The sequence below is a fragment of the Macrobrachium nipponense genome, chromosome 7 (assembly GCF_015104395.2).
Source record: "Macrobrachium nipponense isolate FS-2020 chromosome 7, ASM1510439v2, whole genome shotgun sequence".
NCBI lineage: Eukaryota > Metazoa > Arthropoda > Malacostraca > Decapoda > Palaemonidae > Macrobrachium > Macrobrachium nipponense.
The window spans coordinates 10,519,781-10,545,146 of NC_061109.1; the positions used below are offsets into that span (position 1 = coordinate 10,519,781).

A 25,366-nucleotide genomic window follows, 5' to 3' on the forward strand; every position below is an offset into this window, starting at 1 on the left:
GTATGGAACGAGCGCCAAGCAATCATTTTTCCTAGCACACAGTAAGCCAGAAATTGTCATTAGTATCTCTCTTCAACTAATGAAACCACCAAACAGTATAATAACCATTCATTTCTATTCTTTATTCTATCTTTACTTAACGGAGATACCGAGTTATGACAGCTATAATGAAACATGCGTAATACGTATACGTAACGTAATAATAAAACAGAAGAAGAATTCTAAAAAATGCATATTTGTTGGCAGTCTGATTTATTTTATATTTTATGATATCTAATTCACATTTTTTTTATTAAATGTATTGCATGTACTCATTTCAAATAATTATTAAGTAACCATTAACTATAAAACAAAAAAAAGCTTCCAAATGTCTGTTTACATCCAGCACTTAAGAGTATCGAACGAGCGCCAAGCAATCACTTTTACACAGTAAGCCATAAATTTTCATTCTCTCTCTTCAACTACTGAAACTACCAAACAGTATAATAACCATTCATTTCTATTCTTTATTCTATCTTTACCTAATGTTTTTTTTTTATTAAATGTATTGCACGAATGCTAAGTTTTTCAATTTACAGCAACCTTTTACCAATAGAATACTTAAAGCACAAGGGGTAGATGCTGACCAATAGGAGAGCAGGACCTTATGGGGTGACTAGCATCAGGAACCAATGGGAGAGTGGGAGGATGGTGGCGAGTTTACTCAGTTGGCGGCGCGGGAGTTTTAAAATTGTTCTCGGTGGTCCGGGCGAATCTCGGGGCTTTATAGCAACAACCTTTCGTATCTTGAAAACTTTTCGTATGTAGAGCAGTAAAATTTTTCCTATTGGCTTTCGTAACTTGGATTTTTCGTAAGTTGAGCCTTTCGTATCTCGAGGTACTACTGTATGTATATATAAAGGAAGGTGTCCAATCAGACGACAGTCATGTACAGTGTGTACAAGTGTTTTATTAAGAAACGTTTCATGTTGTCACCAACATATCATCAGTCTGCAATTGAAATTCACAATTAAAATAAACTTAAAAATTACAAGAAAAATTAAAACATACTCAGAACGTTAAAATAGGGAATGAGAAGAAAACTACCTATTCATAAAGAAAGAAAGAGCTGAGTGACTGCAAACGGTAAGGTCTGCACACAACGTAAACCTCACACCAGAGAGAGAGGAGATGACGAGGTGTTGGAGTTTAAACTAGGTGAAAGGTGCTTAATAAACAATGATTCAAGGGTAGTTAGATGGGTAGTTTGCTTTGTGGTGCCAACAATATTAAAATGTTTCTTGTCAATAATAACTTTACAACTTTTTGCATGTATTCTTATACGTATTAGAGAACTCGGGATTAGAGATTCTGGACCCAGTTCTGTAACTTAATCCCAAATGGCTATACATAATATCGGACTTGTAACAGTATACATGAAGAACCAACATAAATACCAAGACATCTTGGGCATTCAAATTTATATATGATATTGGACTTCATGAAATCCTGTAATTTGTCTTTGTAATTAAAAAAACCCTCCATTTTTTGTGGATTCATGGGAATGAGATTCAGTTTTAAAAAACCAAATTCCTTTTCAATAATATTTCTAACTTTCACACGTAAACTGTCAGAATGAATAAATGGGATGGGTGCATACATAGTTAACTTAGGTACATTAAAATTAAGGGTGGGTGCTGACAGATACTTCAGTAGCAATTTACTAATAATGTTAAAAACCAGCTTTTTGGGAAACGAGTTCTTTACGAAATATTCTAAAAGAAACTCGACTTCAAGATGGAAGGAAAGCCAATCAGATGTGTACCTAAGGGCCCTAAAAACCAAAGTAGATATAGCATTAATCTTAAAATTACGGAAACACGAACTACAAAAGTTGTTCCCGAGCACAGTGAAGGTACTCTTTCTAAAAACACTTGTGTTGAAAAGGTGGTCATCTCTAGTTATTTCTATATCCAAGAAGTCCAATATCATATATGAATTTGAATGCCCAAGAAGTCTTGGTATTTATGTTGGTTCTTCAGATAGACTGTTACAAGTCTGACATTATAGCAATTTGGGATTAAGTTACAGAACTGGGTCCAGAATCTCTAATCCCGAGTTCTCTAATATAAGAATACATGCAAAGAGTTGTAAACTTATTATTGACAAGAAACTTTTTTCTATTATTGGCACCACAAAGCAAACTACCCATCTAACTACCAGAGTCATTGTTTATTAAGTACCTTTCACCTAGTTTAAACTCCAACACCTCGTCATCTCCTCTCTCTCTCTGGTGTGAGGTTTACGTTGTGTGCAGACCTTACCGTTTTTAGTCACTCAGCTCTTTCTTTCTTTATGAATAGGTAGTTTTCTTCTCATTCCCTATTTTAACATTCTGAGTATATTTTAATTTTTATTGTACTGAGTATATTTCAATTTTTATTGTAATTTTTAAGTTTATTTTAATTGTGAATTTCAATTGCAGACTGATGATATGTTGGTAACAACATGAAACGTTTCTTAATAAAACACGTGTACATGACTGTTGTCTGATTGGACACCTCTTCCTTTATATTTATGGTTTCCTTGATATGATATGATATATACATTTTCATCAAAAAATGCTGGTTCTTGAAGGTAAAAACTATTGTAATCCTCTGGTGACACTACATTCTTGAAGTTTTATGTACAACCTGGAGTGATTTTGCCAAATCTTGAGGGCTACAAGAACAGTCGATTACTATTTACGTATCATATAGACTAATTAAAGTAAACGTATCTTTAAATAGACTTATATATTAGTATCAACAAAACATTTACTGGCATGAGTCAGAGGCCGTTTAATGAAACTGCGTTGCCAGCTCATCTGAGGAATATATCAGGAGTGAGCGTAGATGTGTTTAAGAATAAGCTCGACAAATATCTAAACTGCATCCCAGACCATCCAAGATTGGAAGATGCAAAATATACCGGAAGATGTACTAGCAACTCTCTGGTAGACATTAGAGGTGCTTCACACTGAGGGACCTGGGGCAACCCAAACAAAATGTAAAGTCTGTAAGGTCTCTCTCTCTCTCTCTCTCTCTCTCGTCTTCCTTTCTCTCCTTCTCTTCATCTCTCCTCTCTCCTCTCTCTCATCAAATTACTGGATAATCTCTCTCTTTGGATACTTCGATTTTGCCAAATCTTGAGGTCTACAAGAACAGTTGATTACTAGTATTTACATATCATATAGACTAATTAAAGTAAACGTATCTTTAAATAGGCTTATATTATTAGTATCAACAAAACATTTACTGGCATGAGTCAGAGGCTGTTTAATGAAACTAACACTTCTCTGTCCTATCTGTTCAGAAAATAAACGTTACGTCAATCCCCAAGACCATTGGCAAATGATCTCATTTGCCAAGACGCCTCTCTCTCTCTCTCTGATCAAATTTTTTCATTATTTGCGCTTTTGGACTGTTATAAACTTTGCGCATCGCAAGCTAGTATTCATTCGCCTTGGAAACTAGTTCCGCATATGAGGCGTCACTAAAAAAAATACGACATAAAAAGTGTCAAAATCATCATATAACATCAAAATTTTGTTGTAATCTAACCAGAAAACTTATTTTTATTAATATACTGTGCTAAACTATAAAGGATTTTTATCATAGTATGCGTTTTTTAAAAGCGTCGTTAACTCGGAGCGTCGGAAGACGCCTCCCCCTCTCTCTCTCTCTCTCTCTCTCTCTCTCATCTCTCTCTCCTCGTCTCTCGTCTCTCTCTGTCTCTCTCTCTCTCATCAAATTACTGGATAATGTCTCTCTTTGGATACTTTGAATTTGCATTGTAATCTAACCAGAAACTTAATTTTGTTATTATTACTGGAAACAAGCAATGATTTTTTCATTATTTGCACTTTTGGACTGTTATAAACTTTGCGCAGCGCAAGCTAGTATTCATTTGCTTGGAAACTAGTTCCGCATATGAGGCGTCACTACAAAAATTCGAAAAATAAGACATAAAAAGTGTCGAAAATCATCATAACATCAAAATTTTTGTTGTAATCTAACTATAAACTTATTTTTATTAATATACTGTGCTAAACTATAAAGGATTTTTATCATAGTATGCGTTATTTAAAAGTGTCGTTAACTCGGAGCGTCGGAAGCGTCAGCGTCGTAACGTCGGAACAAACGTCGTAACCCAGGGCGGAACGTTGTAAGCCGGGAGCCGTTGTAAGCCGGGGACTGCCTGTATATATATAACATATTATATATATATACTATACATACATATAGATAGATACAAAATTGGAATTACTTACCATTCTCAACATCTGCTATATCTAGATGTTGACTTTTAATGAAAATTCCAACATTCTGGGATCGTTTGCTGTCTAAGACTTTGGCAACCTAATGAAAAAAAAAGGACAACCATAGTATAATCTTTTACACAAAGTTGAAATATCATCATTCTGTACAGTATATCTTTCTCTTAAGGAGTAAAATTCTTGGCATGAAGTTTCTAAGTGCTGATGACAATCTTAAGGCAAAATTATGCAATTAAATAATTTGCAATGAAAAACTCTTGTGTTCAAACTCAAGTCCAACAATGTTATATCAGTTGGGCACAGCATATAATAATGAGCGTAGTTGTTAACAATCTTGGTTTCCTAAAAACAAACCTATTTACCGAATCCTTCATTAGCAATGTAAGAAACTAAATCTTAATTGCAAAAAAACAGCCAAACCATAGGTAATTGACTGATATGACCTCCCAAACTATTACAGCCCATTCTCATCTGATATTTATTTTTTGTTTTCCTGTGTGTGAGAAACATTAAACATTGGGCCAATGTGAGGCTGGGAGAAATGGACTTGGAGGAAAGCAGCAGGACTTTAGTATTAAACAAAGTAGTACCAAATTTTCAAAGTATGTAATTTGTATTTTTCCTAGGTATACAAACTGTAGCCTTTCATATATGGTGAATCCTTACTTTGCATGTGCTGGACTGCCCATGTAATGACTAAATAAAGGTGTTATCCAGGTGGAATGAAGGAGAGGAGATGCCCATTCTCACCCAAGTGACACTAACCACTCTATTTCCAGCCTACATAGAGAATGAAAAACTGGCAAGAAATAATGAAATGAGGTGGGCAAGGTGGATTAGCCTTAATATGAAAGGTTACAGTTTGCATTCCAAGGAAAAATGCAAATTACGTACTTTTACAATTTTGCACTTGTTCATATGAGGATACATACGCTATACCTTTCATACATAAAGACTCTGTACTAAGGGGGAGGTAGAGCCAACAGTTAGAGATGATTCCCTTTGCGGGTGGAGCCGAGTATCACTGTGCAGAAAAATGATATATCGGTGCTACTTTGCTGACCCCACCCTAGAGGGCAGGTTAGTGTCGCTATGTTGACACCTCCTTGGAGAGAGTGGCAGTACTTCCCTCTATACCCACTCTACAGACCAGAATTATGCCAGATTAATCCTTAAGAACCCAGTCACCCTCTGTGAAGAGGAACTGTCAGTCAGTAGCCTTGGTATAGATAATCTAATATGATATTGTTATTTTACAATAAAGTTTTGTACATACTTACCTGGCAGACATATACTTAGCTTACGTCTCTGACGTCACGACAGAATTCAAAACTCCGCGGCTAACGCGACAGGTAGGTCAGGTGATCTACCTTACCCGCCGCTGGGAGGCGGGTGTAAGAACCATCATACCTTTCTTGCCAGATTTTTTCTCTCTTATACCTGTCTCCTGAGGGGAGGCTGGGCGGGCCATCAATCGTATATGTCTGCCAGGTAAGTATGTACAAAACTTTATTGTAAAATAACAATATCATTTTTGTACATGAACTTTCCTGTCAGACATATACTTAGCTGATTGACACCCTTGGTGGAGGGTACAAGACAGAAAATAACAAAGAAAAGGTAAACAACACCTGTTGTAGGATAAAAATAACCTTGGTTCTTACCTGTTTAGGCTGAAGACTTCATAGATACTGTCTATTAGTCTGCATAGCCATAAGAGCTACAGCGGGGCGTGACCTACAGCTGAAAGACTTTTTGTTTTTGGGTCTACTAACGAGACTTGATATCCGCTTACTTAGTAGAATCCAAGTCGGATCATGTCAATGGGGGTTCGCCCTCTTCTATGACAGAACCTGTCCACTACCAACGCAGGGAGCTTCAAACCAAATCCGATCACCTAACCAAACTAATGTTATTAGCATTACGAAACGAAAAACGATGCCTACCTGCATCATTTTTCATACAACCATATGAACTCAATTACCAAAAAAAAAAAAAAAAAAAAACAACAAGGGCAAAAACTACAAAGGATATGTTCCAGCTCCCTGCCCCAGCACCGAATCCGCCGATACGTACGGCCTAACGCGAAGCACTCGTCATACGTAATACTGACGTCTTTTAGGTAGTGGTTGGCGAATACTGAATTACATCTCCAGAATGTAGTTTTCATCAGATTCTGAAGAGACATGTTCTTCTTAAAGGCCAAGGAAGTGGCAATTGCTCTTACTTCATGAGCCTTGACTTTTAGGATCTTGAAATGTTCCTCATTACAAGCTTTATGTGCTTCTTTCACAACACTTCTAATGAAGAAAGACAGCGCATTTTTCGACAATGGTCTGCTGGGGTCCTTTACAGAGCACCATAGTCTATCCTCAATGCCCTTAAGGGTTTTCTTCTTCTGAAGGTAGTATTTTAAACTCCTAACAGGGCAAAGAGTTCTTTCAGGTTCTTCCCCTACTATGGCAGATAAACCACGAACCTCAAAATTCCTTGGCCACAGTTTTGAGGGGTTTCTCATTTTTTGCCAAAAACGAAGGAAGGAAGGAACAAACCACGGAATCTCCTTTGAAACCTACCCTTCCTTCTAGGGCATGAATCTCACTAACCCTTTTTGCTGATGCTAAAGCCATGAGAAAGAGAGCTTTCCTCGTGAGATCTTTGAAGGAGGCTAAATGTGGTGGTTCAAACCTAGCGGACCTCAGGAAACGAAGAACCACATCCAGATTCCAACTTGGAACTTCGCTCGAGGTTTTCTTGGAAGATTCAAAAGATCTTAAGAGATCATGAAGATCTTTGTTATTCGAAAGATCTAAATTCCTATGTCGAATACCGGCAGCCAGCATGCTTCGGTATCCTTTGATAGTAGATACTGCCAAACCGCATTTTTCTCTGAGGAAAACTAGGAAATCTGCTATCTGAGTCACAGAGGTACTGGAAGAGGAAAACTTCTGGTTCCTGCACCAACGGCGAAAGACGTACCACTTCGACTGGTAGACTTTAAGGGTCGAAGGTCTTCTAGCTGAGGCGATAGCCTTAGCAGCTTTTGTCGAAAACCCCTTCGCTCTGACAAGACTTTGACAGTCGAAAGCCAGTCAGATTGAGAGCGGGGAGGTTTCTGTGATACCTGTCGAAGTGGTGGGGTTGTTTGAGCAATCTTGTCTTTGTGGAAGTGCTCTTGGAAAGTCCACCAACCATTCCAGTACCTCTGTGAACCAATCTTGGGCGGGCCAGAACGGAGCTACTAGCGTCATTCTTGTCCTCATCCGAGATAGCAAATTTCTTGAGGGTTTGTCCTAGTATTTTGAAGGGGGGAAAGGCGTAGACGTCTAGCCCTGTCCAATCTAGGAGAAACGCATCCACTGATACTGCTCCTGGGTCTGAGATCGGGGAGCAGTAAAGTTCGATTCTTGCGTTCTTTGCTGTTGCAAAGAGATCGATGTGAGGTCTGCCCCATCTTCTCCACAGGTCTTGGCATACTTCTGAGTGGAGGGGTCCACTCGGAAGGCAGGAGTTGATTCTTCCTGCTCAGGAGATCGGCCCTGACGTTCCTTTCTCCCTGTACGAATCTGGTGAGAAGACTGATCTTCCTTGTTTGAGACCACAGCAGAAGATCCCTTGCTGTTTCGTACAGGGAGAAGAGTGCGTCCCCCCCTGTTTTTTATTTTTGATGTACGCCAAGGCTGTGTGTTGTCCGAATTGACCTGCACTACTGCATTTCGGACGTGGGGTTCGAAGGCTTTCAATGCCATCCAGACTGCCATCAACTCTTTCTTGTTGATGTGCCAGGACACCTGATCCCCCTTCCAGGTGCCTGACACTTCTCTTGTCCCGAGCGTCGCCCCCCAACCTGCCTCCGATGCGTCGGAAAACAACACATGGCTGGGGTTCGGCATGTAGAGAGACATTCCTTTCACAAATCGAAGTGGGTTGTTCCACCACCGAAGGTCTCTCTTGATTTCCCTTGAGATCTTGAGGGAGAACTCCAGATCTAGGGAGAGACGCCTCCAGTTCTGGTATAGGAAGAACTGTAGAGGCCTGAGATGCAACCTTCCTAGAGAAACGAATTGCTCCAGCGAGGAGAGTCCCCAGCAGACTCATCCACTCCCTCGCTGTGGCATGCATCTTTCTCTAGGAAGGTCGTTATTTTCTCGTAGCAACGAGCTATCCTCTCTGGCGACGGGAAAAGCCCGAAAAGCCAGAGAAGCTATCCGAATCCCAGATAGATCCTCTCTTGACTGGGGATTAATTGAGACTTCTGGAAGTTCACCAGAAGTCCCAGCGAACTTGCCAATGTAAGGGTCTTTTGAAGGTCCTCCAGACATCTTTCTTGAGACTCTGCTCTGATTAGCCAGTCGTCGAGATAAAGCGACACCCTCACTCCCTCCAAATGTAGCCACTGCGCCACGTTTTCATTAACCCCGTGAAAACTTGGGGTGCAGTTGATAGGCCGAAGCACAAGGCCTTGAATTGGAAGATGTTTCCTCCCATCATGAATCGTAGATACTTCCGTGAAGAAGGATGGATCGGCACATGAAAGTAAGCGTCCTGAAGGTCTAGAGACACCATCCAGTCCCCTGGACGAAGAGCCGCTAACACTGAGGAAGTTGTCTCCATGGCGAACTTCCTCTTTTCCACAAAGACGTTCAGGGCGCTTACATCCAACACCGGTCTCCATCCTCCTGAGTTCTTCGGCACTAGGAAAAGTCTGTTGTAAAAGCCCGCAGAGCGGGGATCTTTTCACTAGTTCTATAGCCTCCTTCTCTAGCATGAGATCTACTGCTAGAGAAAGGGCTTGATTCATGATGGGGTTCCTTGTACTTGGCTACCAACTCCCTCGGAGTTGTCGTCAATGGTGGTCTTGACGAGAAGGGAATGAGGTATCCTTTGCTGACAATCGATAGGGACCAATTGTCTGCCCCTTTGTGCCCAGACGTCGGCAAATTTCAGTAGTCCTGGCACCCACTGATGTCTGGAGTCCCTTGACCGCTATTTCTTCCCTCTGACTGACTTAGAGAAGGGTTTTACCTCTCTTAAAAAACGGTCTTCCCTCTGTTGCAGAACCTCTGACAGCGGGTCCTCCTCGAAAGGGCTCCTGTCTCAGAGGATCTCTTTCTTGGTCTTGGGTTGGAAGACAGAGCAAGGTTTCCTGGCCGCCTGGGCTAACATGTCCTGAGTAGCCTTAGCTGAAAGGGCACTCGAGACATCTTGGATAATTTTCTTGGGGAACAGAAGCGGAGAGAGTTGAGCATACAGAGCGAGGCCCTTTGCGCATGAGACACTGCCTTCGTGAGAAACGAACAGTAGACCGACCGTTTCTTAAGCACTCCAGCTCCAAACAGTGAGGAGATTTCACTCGATCCGTCTCTCACTGCTTTATCCATGCAAGTGAGTACACAGTTAAGATCTTCAGGAGACAGAGCATCTGGGGTCTTGGTCTTATTAGCCAGAACACCTAAAGACCAATCAAGGAAGTTGAAAACTTCCAGGACTCGGAACATTCCTTCAGTAAGTGGTCAAGTTCGTTCATTCCCCACGTAGTCTTGGCGGAACAAGAGGGCGGAACGACGAGCAGAATCCACTAATGAAGAGAAGTCCGAGTCCGCAGACGAAGGGAGAGCGAGGCCTAAAGGTTCTCCCGATTCGTACCAGAATCCCAATCTGCCGGTCAGTTTAGACGGAGGGAAAGAAAAAACCGTCTTCCCTTTCTCTTCCTTAGAAAGGAGCCATTCCCCAAAACCTCTCAGCGCCTTCTTCATGGAAACAGTAGGTTTCATCCTTACACAAGACGAAACCTTCGACGTCTTCGAAGTGGAGAATAACGAAAGAGGAGAAGGGGAGCCACAGGAGAAAGGATATCTCCAAACTCTGCAGGAGTAACTCTGTTAGTTTCTTATAGGAGGAACTGAGGCGTCTTTTGGTCCTTCTTCTTCTGAGGGGTCCTGTTCCTCCTGAGCTGAAGAGCCCTCCTGATCCTTAGAGGCGCGACTAGTTCTTAAAGGAGTTCCTCTAGAGGAAGTTAGACGTATACGTCTTGGAGACAATGCTTCAGGCAAGTGTCTACTTGCAACATCCTTCTTGTCTGGAGGAGTGCGTTTCCCAGATTCTTGAAGCCTAATAGGAGTCAGGCGGCAGTCAGGTGCAGAGCGCCTGTTTGAAGAAGAACTTCTATCAGGCTCTTGGCGCCTATCCAAAGGAGAGCGGCTACCAGGCGAACGGCGCCTGCCATACGAAAAGTGCCTACCAGGCTCTTGGCGCCTGAACCGAGGCGAGAGAATCTCTGGTGACGAGCGCCTACTAGGTGAGCGCCTACCCACCGGGGAGAAGCGCCTGCTAGGCTCTCGGCGCCTGACTCGAGGCGAGTAAAAGTCGGGAGAAGAAGCGCCTGCCAGGCGAAACGCGCTAACAAACTCTTGACGCCTGTCCAGCGAAGGGCGCCTGTTCAATTTAGGGTGCTTGTCAACCGGAGAGTGGATGCGAGACGAGGAGCGGCTACGAGGTGAGTAGTGCCTACTAGGCTCTTGGCGCCTGTCAAGGGTAGTGATCCTGTCTCGAGAAGAGCGTCTGTAGGGTGAGGATCTCCTACGCGCAGTTTGCTCCTTGTCCGAAGGAGAAACTTGTCTGTCAGGCGAATGTCGCTTAGACGCAGATGCGATCTTGCCCGAAGCAGAAAGCCTCCTGCGAGAATCCGAACGCACAGGTGAGCGCGCCGCTTCCGTCGAATAGCGAGAGTCAGGAGAGGGGAGCTTGGACTTCTTTACAGGAAGCGAGACGTCCTTCCTACGACGAGAAGACAACGCAAAGAGAGCCAGCCAGAGCCGAAATCTGCGCCTGAAGGTTAGCCAACACCCTTGCAGGAGAATTCACAAACTCGTGAACAGGAGACGAGGCTCGATCTCCGCTCGGGGAACGATACTCCTGATCTCTTACGCTTCTTCGCTTCCACCTCAGGCTCTTCCGAAAAAACTTCAGGGCTGGAAGGGCGGGCGCAGGGAGCGTTCCAGGCTCTCTTCGAAGGGCGCGAGGCTTCCGAAGAGCTCCATCCTCTTTTAGGAGAAGGCGAAGGCGACGCGAGAAGCACTGGCGCAAAATTTCTCTCTTGGAGCGATCCAAGGTAGCCTGGGAACGATCAACAGGAGCTACCGAGGGGACGCCTGACCGTTGGGGATGCTCCCTAACCTTCCTGCGGCTTTCGACTTTCCTCCTCCACTGGGACTGGGAGTCTGGAAGAGGTCTAGGCCTGGAAGCATTAGGGAGCCGATCAGACGCACCCTCCACTGCACTGGGTTCACTGCACAAATCACTATTGGAATCACTCTTACCTTCTAGTTGTTTGATTTTCCTCTCCATACTGCGAATGGTGGCTTTCATTGAGGGCCACTTCCGAAGGCGCATCTTCGGCTTCGGTGCAGGGAGCAGGAGCTGAAACTGACAAAGGAGCTACTTCTAAAATAGGATTATCTACATCCAACTCGCTAATACGAGATCTACTACTGCTCCTGGAAGAAGCTTTCCTAACTTTATCCTTTTCAAGCTTCCTCAAGTAGGAAGACAAAGACTTCCATTCATCCTCATTCAGCTTTTCACATTCATTACAAGGGTTTATTAAAGGTGCATTCATTTCCTCTACACTTCAAACATACCGTGTGAGGGTCTACCGCAGCTTTCGGTAGCCTCACCTTACACTCAGTCATACAACAAACTCTAAACATAGCGGTTTTCTTAGTATCAACATCAGACATCATGTATCCAAGAAAAATCCAAAGAAAAATCCAAAGAAAAGTCCAAAACTGTCCACAAATCGCGAATGCCAGGCCAAAAGATCGGGTACTTCACCAAAAGTCCGTAGAAACAATCCAGGGCGAAAACGAGAAAAGAATCCAACTGTCAAGAGGTACCGACAACAGGTGTGGTCGACACCGACAACAGGTGTGGTCGACACCGACGACAGAAAAAATCTGGCAAGAAAGGTATGATGGTTCTTACACCCGCCTCCCAGCGGCGGGTAAGGTAGATCACCTGACCTACCTGTCGCGTTAGCCGCGAGTTTTGAATTCTGTCGTGACGTCAGAGACGTAAGCTAAGTATATGTCTGACAGGAAAGTTCATGTACAAAACAATGGGTTTGGATAAAAGACTCTACTTTACCTGCTCCCCCTCTGTTATACAAGGGGAGATGAAGGCTCACATTCTAGGTTATTAGAACAGGGGCTAATAGTGCCACTTACCTGTACTCATTCAGGTCCAGCTTGTACTTTCATACGAATGCTCATGGGCTAGGATGTTGGAGGGAGGATGGGTCTTTACAAAACCCCTCTTCCCTCAGGAGCTTCACACTATAGCCAAAGGACTTGAATGAGCAATGGAACACCTGGACAGTTCCTGGTAGTTACATTATTTGCTGAACCACCATACAGGATATAATGAAAAGGTGTTGAATTATTTGTGGGCAACATCCTTAAGTAGAATGAGGTGAAGGTAGTCTGGTAGCACTAAACTGCCACCTCATTATTTGTTGAACAAATCAGTTTGAGAGAGGGGCCTGTGGACAGGTTAAAAGGTCCAATGCACTATCAAGAGAATTGTAATCTTTGGAGATTACCTCCCAAATCCAGGAGATGGAGTTCTTGGATAACTCCTCCTTGTGACATCCCATATACTCTTCAAAAGGCATTTTCACTCTGGTATGAGGTTCTTAAGCCTTCCCAAGTAATATTTTAGGGCATAAACCAGGCACAACAAATCTCATCTGGCTTTTGCTCACTACCATTGAATTCTTGAAGAGAGGGAGTCAAGAAAGTCTTAAACTTTGGGTCTGGAACCAAGGGACTTTACGTCTTAACCATGAATTCCTAAATGAAAGAGAATGAGAGACCACCATTGCTCTGCCAGAGGAAGTATGACTATCCATGCAACTCTCCCAAACTTTGTCAAAGCAAGGACCAGGAGGAAGACTGATTTAAGGGTAAGATCCTTGTCCAATGACAAAGACAGGGGTTCAATGGGACTGCCCTGAGTCTTGAAGTCCACAACAGATCCCACTAAGGGCCTAACCTCTCAAGGTCATGACTGTTTGAAGCTCCTCAAGCAATGCTATTTCTGAGGTAGTGGACAGGCTCATACCATGTAAGCAGAATACTTGAGCAAGAACTGCCCAATAACCTTTGACAGCTAAGACATGCCAGCCCTTGTCTCATCGCAGAAGACTAAGAGATCCGCTACATACTGAAGAGAGGTACTAGACCAGACTAACCCCTTCTACAACACCAACTTCAGATAGCTCACTTTCCTTGTTAGAAATTCACAGCAGATGTGCAGAAGGTGCCAGATATCTCCCTCACTGCTCTGAGACACAAGCATCTTTCTTGCAAGAGATGCTTGATAACTTCCACTCAAGATGATGTAGTGACTGCACTGCTCAATGATACCTGTGAATGTATCCACTTTGCTTCTTTATGACATACACCATGTTCTGGGTCACTACACTTAGACAAATGTGGCAGGCTTGCTTTATAGCTTCTGACTACAAGACCTTAACATATGTCAATGTTTGTGGCAATAAAAACATCTCCTTGGTCTCGGGATATGTTGCTTAACCTTAAAACTAACCATGTTGCTTTTATTACTTTAGGAAAGCATGCTGAATTAAATGTAATGATTAAATTTGGAATGGAACCAAGTTTCCACTGATCCTTTTCTTTATTCTTTCAACTCTAATTACACATTGATCTTTTAATTCTTCTACAAGCTTTTCTTATGAGTACAACATCAGTTGGGGTGTACATATTCCCTTGGTGTGATTCCAAACAGCATGATACAGAGCAGTCTGCTTTAACTCCTCTAAGATGAGATAACACTTTTGATTTTTCACTTTCTTTGCTGAAGCTGATTCTTCTGTCAGCGTTCCTCAACCTTCAGATTATATTTTAAGCTCTCGGACACATCACTTCACAATTCACAATGTCTCAGTATACATCAAATTAAAAATATCACAACTAGAATCTTCTCGAGTAATCATTAATGGACAGGCATCATCATATAAGTATCTACAACAGGTTTTAAGTGATGGACGGCTACGTCATATGATTATTAATATTACATACCACACGATTTGAATGAATTTAGTGGGGAAGATGTTCATATCACTTCAATGATCCATAAATGACTAATGGCAACTGTAGTAGCTTAGCACAGGTCAGAGGGTGATCAGTATGCATTGAGACTTGATGGATGAATGTATTGTCCCTCTCTATCCCATGATATCTTATTATTTATTTGCACATAAATATATCCAGGGATTGATGTTGGTTTTAGTTCTTATCTTTTATGATAGAATGTCAGTTATAATTGTAATTTTGCAAAGAAAAGGTCAAAGAAATATTAGAAAAAACATGTATAAGGCCTAGGGTTATAATTAATGATATATTGCCAATATGTTCGCTGTGACCTATTGGAATGTGGAGAACAGAGCCGAAGCAACGACCTGAGAAAAGCTGATAAATGATTTCTGTGGAGTGGCGTGATACAAAACTGCGTAGAAAGACGAGTAAATGATCACGAGTTCATGGGCTCTTTTCAAAGTGCCTTTGGGAAACTAGTTGTAGCCAGTAATGTGAGGCGTTGTCGAAGTATGCGTTCGTATGTGCGTGTGCGTCTCTTCTATTGATAATGTACCCCTACCCAAGTCTATGGTGCATTTGGCATAGAGACGTCTTTGGAAGAAAGGCAAGATGCCGAGGGAGCTCTGCGAAAGTGTCTTTATATTTTGAGTGAAATATTCTGGCTGCATGGGTGAGTCTTGAACTATTTTAGCCAAAGGGTGGCTTGTTGTCTATTTAACATTTTATAAGAATATCCAATCTTTGACTTTGTTGTTAAACTTATGTGTACTTACGAGTGGTTTCTCGTGTCTTTGAAACAGACGATTCTGGCGGAACCATGGGGGGGAACCGAGAGTGTCCCGATGGGAGAATAGACATTTGGTGTGACTAATTACATTTTAGACATTTTAATATTGGGGTAACTGAGTTAAGTTAGTCTGTGAGACTTGATTGATTTACTGTCTTTTCGTTGTTAAATAAATGTATATTTATAATGCAACTCTCTTATTTTGATTAACCTGTTAGCACCTGTTAGGCATGAGAGAGAGAGAGAGAGAGCGAGAAGAGAGAGAGAGAGAGAGAAGAGAGAGAGAGAGAAGAGAGAGAGAGAGAGAGAGAGAGAGATTATGTGTTGGTATGCCTGACACTCGGAGTTACACGTTTACCAAATAAATAACGAGATTAATATCCCGTTAACAGATGTGGTGGCTTTTGGGTGTTACACATGTATACCTTCCAAAAAGTTACTGCATCTCCCCATCTCAGTAAGTCTTGTAAATATTTTACATCAAATATACTCAGAATTTATTGTTGATTCTAGTTCTTTTCTGTTATGATACTGTGTGAACAGTAATTATAATTTTACAAAATAAAATAAAATCAATTATTAGAATTAGAAAAACATGTATAATTTGGTAAAATTTATGAGTGTCAGAGAGGTTTTTAGAATTTTTTTTCCAACACCATGTCCATTCGCATATCTTCCTCTTTCCATTGATGTGTTTTTTCTTAAACTGGCCTACCTTAAAGTCTGCCCCATTTGGAGGTATGCTTAATATATATTTGGCCTGTCCATTAAGGGTTAAAGGTCAAATGTTCATCATAGGAGGTTTCAAATATACCTGGTCCTATTTCACATACATTCCTGGTCAATTTCCCTTTGCTCTGGGCTGGAGATTAGAATTCCAGTGTAACTACACTAGAAGGTTTCTTAGTCTTTCCCATACACAAGTTGTCAGAGGAGGATACAGAGGTCATCATCTATGCCAAAACTTTATCATCTGAGAGTCCAGGACTACTTGATTCTTTAATGCTACTACTCAAAGATCGAATGTCATTAAAAAAATTAAGTACTACCTCTGAAAACCTTACAAAGATATCATCAGCCTTTCATGAAGTTTATTTTTCCACCAATGGCACAAGTGAGAGCAGACTCACAAATGTCCGCCCCCCACCCTACCCCACAGGGGATGGAACAACACAATTTGAGTGGCCCAAGTGTAAGCTAAACCAGCTTGTTGGGACTGAGAGTATTACAAGAATACAATCATTCACACCCAAATCATATTATATGGGCAAACCATTCAAAATGCTCAAGTCCTATCCACACAACCAGACCCCACTACATCTGTGGCCCAGCCTGCAGAATAGTTCTGCCCTTGAGCTATCAATCTGATATTTCTCAGGTTCAAACATTATTGGGTAGCTGATGATCCTAACACAGTTCCCACTACTTGGCTTCCAATATAAAACCAGTCCCAACTATGATACCTTTTCCTATACCAGGACCAATAAATTTTATCAAGTGAAAAATTCCACAAAAATTAACCCAAAGTAATACATAATGATATAACGTATGGAACTCACGGACTCGAACCCAATAACAAATTCCAGGGGTTCCAGAAACCCCTTACCACGTCAAGGGGATAAAACATAACTGCTGTGGTCTTTCCAATGGAGACTCAGGAACCTACTAAGATCCATGTGTTTATTTTTACCATATCATTATTGATGAAATGTCTAGCATGTCTTTGCCTGATGCAGTTGCACATAGCATAATCATCCATGACAACTAAATGGTAGTTGACTGCCAATGTCACATATGCCTAGTGTAAGAGTGTGATACTTAGAACATTATCTGGGTCTTTTCATGGTCTTGTAATGTGAATAAATATAGCATTATGCCAGGGCACAAATTTCCAGACCACAAATGATTACTGCAGGTGCTACTTAGAACTGCATAAATATCAGCAATTCATACTTGAAAGCCTGTCAAAAAGTTTTCAGTGAAAATTGGCAAGTGGCCAAGCATGTTATTTTTGTATAGTGTCTTTAATATGTGGTACCACAAGCATTTTGTACATCAAACATAATGGATATCTGTTAGCATTCAAATCCTCCATGGATGTAGTCTTCAACTTGGATAGTGAACTTATAGAAGTGTTATTGTTTTGTGATCCAAACTGGGCAGGTGTCAATATCATATTTTTGTATACGCCATATGAGTCATGAATTTAAAATTACCATTTTCTCTATTTGCAAATCAACTTATTAATGAAACTGATCCGCAATTTTTTTCATTATAATACTTGGGTCTTTTCCTGGTCAAGCAGGAATAATTATATCTGACCATTCTCCAGGGAACAAATTATTATAAAGTTATAGGATGAACATATTGCTAATGGTTCTAGATGTTAGATCATTTACAAACAAATGCTATTTCTATCAGGAGCAGATTAGCTGTAACTTGAAATGGCATAATCCAATTCTTCCATACCGAGTTTTCTATTGTAACATATTTTCTATCATTTCAAAATTTAATGGGTTTGATTCAGAGATAATCTTCAATTATACAAACATTTTCATTTCAAATTCTTGTTGCTGCTTATGTGTTCAAAATTTCTCATACTATGTTGCTTATTTCTTGGGATCTAGAACATTCCTTCCATTTCCTAATACAAAATGTCATGGTGTTCAAGAATCAATTCTAGTTTTTACTACTATATGTTCCTTTTATTCATATTTTTCAGCCAACTTTATGAATATTGTACTAATGAGGAATAGTCTGGTGAGATTATTTCATTATGTGAAACTAGAATTTGAAAATTATAACTAGTAACTATGGTTGTTACACGTCCCATTAAAATTTATAAAGTATGTTTAATGAGCCAAGTGCAAAATTCACTGATGAAAAGACCCATGTGCTTTCCACAAATATGTACCCATGCGCTTCTTTAAATATGTACAGTCCCCAGTTATTGGTGGAGTTGGTTATCGGCGATCCGATTTGTGATCTATTCTGCTACACTTCCTTCATGATCTCGGGATGTACAATAATAATCGCAAATAGGATTATGGGCATTAAAATTTCCTTAGAGTTTACTTATACTTGAAAATTACTTACATTATAACTTTTATTTGGTTGATTTTATAAAATGCAGATGGTACAATCATTGTTTTCTATTTATTCATTATTGAATATTGTAATTAGTATCATTCAAAATTAATTGATCATAAATCATCTTATTGTGTACATCAGTTACAGTACACAAGTTGCCTACTTCCTGTGATGTTGCTGATAAATAGTAATCTATAGATAGTTATGGTCTGTTCACAGTCTTTTGAGGAAACAGTACTTCTTCAAGGTGTAATCTGGTCTACAGGCCCTTTATATTCCACTGGATCATATAATTATTGATTGTCTTATGAGTGAGTGGTGATATTTTTTGGGTAATTAAAGTAGATGTTTTAATACATAGTTAAAATGATGTTTTAATACGTAGTTATCTTAATATAACTGTTGCTTTATTTTTGTTCTTTAGAAACATGCCAGATTTTATAAGTAGTAATTAGTATTTGCCTATATATACATACAAACCACAGCCTTTCATATACGGAGAATCATGCTGCACAAGCACTGGACTACTCATCTCATTTTCACTGAACCATCAGACTAGTAAATAATAGTATGTGTTCTGAAAATTTACATGTCAGTTTTTCTTAGTGTGTATCACATCTTAACTTTAAAAGGGAAGATGATTCTCTCAAATTTTTCCGATATTCCTCTTGAGTTTGAAAATGAGGACAGTTCAGTGTTCAAACCTGTAGCCCTACAATGTACTGAGTAAGTAGGACAATTCCTTTTCAGTCATCTTACTCAGGTACTTAAAAGTATATAAAAAAATGCTATTTAACAACAAACCCTACCGGCAAGAGCAGATGAAATTTAAAAAGGATACTAACCTGAATTTTGGCTGGTTTTGTTTCTTTCTTTTCCTTCTTCTTTGGTTGTGTAACTTGTCTTGAAAATAAATTAACAAATTCCGTTTCATTAAATTCTTCTTCTTCTAATTCATCCCACAAAGGAGTATCAGATAGTTGTCTGAAATATGAGAGGCCACATCAATAACAAATATACATTAAGGGAACTGTAACAGAGTTCTCAAGGTAAAATGTACAATGAAGGCAGTAAAAAATTTTTGTTTCCACAAACCATTTTCTATACATTACCTCATGCTTTGATTCAGTTTGTGCAATCAAATGCTTGTTGAAAAAATGTCGAAAGCGACCATGTTATCTTCACAGTGAGAGAGATCCCCTTATAAGAGATAAGGACCTGAAGATTCGCATGAAATCAATATGTAGCTTTAATTAATAACCAGGGCATTGGTATCCAACCAGATAGGAGGAAGTGGAAGCTTGGCATAAGGAAATGGTTTACTTATGACAAAAATATGTCTGAACAAATTTTGAAGTGTGGCACTAAAAGCCATTGCTTCACACAGACAGATATCAATTTAGGTGGGAGGGCAATTGAAATGGATAGCAGGGTCTCTTAAATAAGATTACATCACCAGATAAGAAGGTATTGCACTTCCTCAATAAGTCATGCTATCCACAGACCTAAGGATGAAAGTTCATCTGCAGTTATGGTGACATTAAGTCATACCAAATAAGCAAACCTGGCCCAGAAGCTGATAATGTGAATAAAAAATTCATGACTGCCTCTGTAAAAACATTTTAAAAGCAAGGGTTTACACAAACTCATTAACCATAATTATCCTTACTCCATGTAAAAAGATCCCAGCTATGGTGACTTGAAGATTGAAAAGCTAGAAATGATAAGTGATTACGTCCAGATGACCCAAAACAGAAGATTACAATAAGCTAAAACAATGAGCACAATGGGATGAGATGCAGGGGCAAGAAGTAAGAAAAAACTGCCTACTTATCCTAAAGCCAGACACCACTGGGTTGGGAAAATAATGATTGCATCATTTGTTAGATGTGACCTTGTGCACCAGAAGAGAAAGCAGACTAACATGCTTTACTCATCAAATATTTGACTTGGCTAGTTGATAAAGCAATTTTTAAAACATAGCTTTACTAAAAGTGAGGTCCTATGTTACACAGAAAGACAGACTGTTGAAGAGCTGCAGAGATAACAAACAGAATATTGTAAGTGGAACTAAAAGAATAAGGCAATACGAAAAAGAAAACATGCAGGGAAAAAGAAATAATCACACATCACCCTCACCTTCTTTGCATATGTGTGAAGGAGCTAGTCATGCACAGCTCCTCTCACATCTGGAAAATGAGTTATGTCATGGTAATGAAGGTAAGAGATGATGTGAGCACCAGTGCCTGCTTTTGACATAAGATACTTGGGTTAAATGCATTCCTGTACTAATACCATCTTTGGTACTGAAAATGTTAAGGGAACAGTTGTTAGGATAAATCAAATTTTCATGTAGGCTACAGAGACTTGAGAAACTATATGAGACAAAGAAAAAGATCCTATAGGCGAAGAAAACTAATAAAATCCTAGTAATGTTAATGTCTAGGATGCTTTAATCCTGGAGAATTCAAAAGATTCAGTCCTTGGAGGAGATTGGGACAAGGCCATCATAAAAAGCCCTAGCCAAAGTGAAGAGATGGATTGCAAGCTGTAAAAATGGGGTCCTCTAGTTTGAAAAGAAGACTGTGTCTCTCTATGACTTCTCCTCCTCTGCCTTATTATTATGATGCCTTAATATTATTGTTTAACCAGACCACTGAGTTAAAAGTCTTAACTCTCATAAATGGCTTGCTTAACATAAGCTTTGATTAAAGATGTTTTGCCATGGAAAAATCTAATCTATTAACAGGCATTTGCTTGGTTTAAAGGACAGACAAACATGACCAGCTATAACATGTATGTGATTAATGCAATAAGCATTTGCTGTTCCCAACTGAAACAAAGGGAAGAGTGTAGTCAATGAGTAAGTCTCGTTCACTGCGCATCTCTGCTAAACTTTGTGGGAGTCTGATTTTTCTTATTCCTTGAGTTTTATATTAATTGAGTCATCATGGCTCCTAAAAAGGCTAGAGATGCTAGCATGGCTGAGCCTGGTGGAGAGAATATTGTCTCTCTGGAAAAGTCCAAGGGCTCAGTGATGATGATGTGGTTGAGCTCCTGGAGGAGCACAAAGCACAGCCCACCATAAAAGAACTGCAAGACCTTCAGAGGGAGTAATAGAGACAGCAGCTGAGGAACTGTCTTCAGAGAAGGAGGGAAGGGAGGAAGTCCCTGTTCCATTACTAAAAGAAATGTCAAAAATGGCAGGAGCTGTAATGTTTTCTTGAACAATATCACCCTGACAAAGCTTCAACACACTGTTATAAACCTGCTGAATGATAATGCTATTTCTAACTTCAGGAACATTTCAAAATGCAGGAAAAAATCACATCATTAGATAGGTTTTTGTGAGAAAGAAATGCCAAGACTCAAGGGCAGTATAAAGAGAAAGAAAAGATAAACAGTCCCTGAAGCACAGTTGCTTTCTATTTCATGGAAGGGGACTCACCATCCAAACAAACAATACATACATAAACTAAATAAACAAATTAAACAGAAGATACGTTGATACATTTTACCTATATATCTGACTTTATATTAATATATATTTATATCTATATATATATATATATATATATATATATATATATATATGTAATTTTATAATAATATATATATATATATATAGTATATACTATATAAATATAATATATATATATATATATATTTATCTATATATATATATATATATATATATATATATATATATATATATATAATATATATATATATACACACATATATATACAGTAGTACCTCGAGATACGAAAGGCTCAACTTACAAAAAATCCAAGTTACGAAAGCCAATGCGAAAAATTTTACTGCTCTACATACGAAAAGTTTTCAAGATACGAAAGGTTGTTGCTGTAAAGTCCCGAGATTCGCCCGGACCACCGAGAACTATTTTAAAACTCCCGCGCCGCCAACTGAGTAAACTCGCCACCATCCTCCCGCTCTCCCATTGGTTCCTGATGCTAGTCACCCCATAAGGTCCTGCTCTCCTATTGGTCAGCATCTACCCCTTGTGCTTTAAGTATTCTATTGGTAAAAGGTTGCTGTAAATTGAAAAACTTATTCATGCAATACATTTAATAAAGAAAACATTAGGTAAAGATAGAATAAAGAATAGAAATGAATGGTTATTATACTGTTTGGTTGTTTCATTAGTTGAAGAGAGATACTAATGAAAATTTATGGCTTACTGTGTGCTAGGAAAAATGATTGCTTGGTGTTCGTTCGGTACTCGTAAGATGGGTAAGAGCTGAAAGTAAATAATCGATTGGAAGGTTTTTTTTTTTGTTTGTTTGTGTATTATAGTTAATGATTAATTAATAATTATTTGAAATGAGTACATACTGATTATTTATACATTTTATTGGCATATTCTAAGCTTTTAGCTCTTAGTTTTAGATGTCAGAATCATAGACTAGGCTACAGTAGCAACTGCTAACATAGGCTAGGCTTATTGCTAAGGGACATATGCTAAATTCCTATTATATGCAGTAAAAATGGGGTTGAACATTACATGCAGTTGAATATTACTCAAGTATGTAGAGTATTTTGCCTTTTTGGAGTCATATTTCTTCCGTTGGATCGGCGCGTAACCCTAGAACATGTGTTTTAGGCCTGGAAATATAATTTACTGGGGTGTTTTTGGAGGGCTTGGAACGGATTAGCCATTTTACATGTAAAATGTGGTCCAAGATACGAAAACCTCATGATACGAAGGGCGCCTCGGAACGGATTAATTTCGTATCTCGAGGTACTACTGTATATACACATACATATATATAGTGGTACCTCGGTTTAAGTACATAATCCGTTCTGGAACCTCTCACAAAATCCGAAACATATGAAAACCAAGACAATAATTTGTATAAGGAATAATGTAAATACAATTAATGTGTTCCAAACCCCCAAAATATTAACAAAAAAGGGATTTTGACGTAGGAAAAATCTATTTCTGGGCGAGGAAGCCGTGTCGCCCAGTGAAATGTGTCCTCTTTAGCACTATTTCTAGTAAAATATTGCTATGATACCAGAGAACTGCTAAATTGGACATGTCAGGACACATTTCACGGAGCGACACGGCTGAGCCCAGAAAATACATTTTACAGGGAATAAACACAGTTTTACATACAGAAAACAAAGAAAACAATGATAAATAAATATAAATGACTAATAAAATGAATTAATGAACATTTAACAACACACTAACTTTATGAAAAACACTTGTTAGCGTATGGAAGATGGAGAGGAGGGGAGAGGGAGGAGGAGAGGTTATTGTTCAGAAGGGGAATCTCCCTCTAGAAGGACTTCAGGTATCAAGGACATATTGGGGGTTATTTCTCTTCGTTTTTTAATGGCATTATTTGAGGTTACTTCCCCTCTTCATTCTTTACTGGCACTAGGACTAGCTTGAGAGTTACTGGACCCCTGTCGCACAACAAAACTGTCTAGACATTTGTTTCTGGCATTTCTTTAAAGTTTGCCTGCCTAAAGTTAAACACGGCATTGTCATTAAACATGTTGGAGACACTAATTACAACTTCTTTAACTTTTTGAGGCAAGTATTCAACATTTCCAGAAGGTCTTTCCCTACACCACTCTTCTCTTAGTTCTTCTGTTGATTTCTGACAACTTCACCCCAAGAAGTCTCATTTTAACTATTCTTCTGGCTCTGACATTATTCTAGTGTTTGTATTTTCTTTTCTACTACACTCCTGCACTAGACACTCATCTGCCTCTAGCAGCACCCTTGTTTCTAGCCTCCAACTGCCATCAGCAGTACCATTTCCTCTAGTTGCAACGCAGTCTCCAGCTGTTCACCCATAAATAGCATCTTTCACCCATAAATGGTGTCTAACTTTCCATCAGCCCATTATTGACAGACAGCAATGTATCTGTCTATGGTTGCTCTCTAGCAAAGACTGAAACTGTGCATAAGCTTCACTGTCAAGTTGCACTTTTTCTCCAGCTTCACCACTGACAAAGGCTCTTCAAGCTGCAAATTTGCTTTATTTAAGCATTTGTCCTATATTTAGCAACATTATGGCTTTTTTGTATATTTCTACTTTCAGTCACACGGCTGTCTCCAGCTATGACCACGCCTCTCCAACACCAGTTCAGCCTTGTCCAAGGGCATGACGTGGATCATCAGCACAAGGATCAAGTGTGATTGTTCTTTACTGTAGGTAACTCAAAACAAGAAACATAAAACTATGTAGTCAGACTGGGTCTTCAAAGTGCAGATACTTTTTCTTGCAAAACCTAGCTTATATCTCCAACTAGATGCTGATCAAGAATGGACATATGGGAGGAACCAGTCTCTCTCTATTTCCCAGGCTTACATTAAACTAAAGTGCTAAAGCAAGATATTTTTCTTGCCCAGCAGGAGCAGGGTGCCTACACAACCTGTGAGTGACCACTGCATGTCCCAGGAATTATATAGGGGCCTGTGGGTGATGTCCCTCTGGTAGAATGAAGGAAGGGATACAAAGTTCATCCTACAGGGCTAAGGCTAGTCTTATGCCTTGACTTTGTGTATCCTCAGAGGAGTCATAACTTATTGGGTACCTATGAAGTCAGGAAAAGGAGGGTGTTCCTAGACACCTCCAGTGCTAACTGAAGATTAAAAACCGGATCAGTTCTCCAAACTATGAGCCCAAGTCCTTCACAAAGAATTTTATGGCTCACATTGGGCACAAAAAACATCCCTTCTAAAATGAACACCCAGAGACCCAGAGAGAGTGGTCACTAGGAGGAATATGATCTGAAGAATGTCATGGAGCCTTGGGATCAGATGTAGCTTCGAAGATGACTCCTTCCCAACACAAAAACCTAAAGACCTACTAACCATACACAATGGTTTGGTTACATAACACTTTGCTGCGATTAAGGGTTGATAATATACTGGTTGTTGGAAGGGAATGCAAGGCTCCTGCTCCCCATGCCACTGCTGACTTCATGTTACCGCAGAAATGGTACTGTGAAGTTCAACACCAATCCAAACTTTCTTCTTGCTTTTAAAGAAAGGTGAAAGAGAATGGAAGAGTTCAACAGCAATAATGGGGA

General features: G+C 39.8%; 1 protein-coding gene across 5 annotated transcripts in view; it reads right to left on the reverse strand.

The window, feature by feature from the left end:
- The window catches only part of LOC135216988 (uncharacterized), a 358,855-nt gene that overhangs the window by 110,541 nt on the left and 222,948 nt on the right, over positions 1–25,366 (reverse strand). For 4 of the 5 annotated variants that reach the window (XM_064252540.1, XM_064252538.1, XM_064252541.1 and 1 more), the window contains one exon: positions 19,138–19,276. In XM_064252540.1, the coding sequence (XP_064108610.1) occupies positions 19,138–19,276 (139 nt within the window). Of the gene's footprint in view, positions 1–4,291; positions 4,380–19,137; positions 19,277–25,366 lie in introns of all 5 variants that reach the window. The other variant, XM_064252539.1, reaches the window with a different exon arrangement.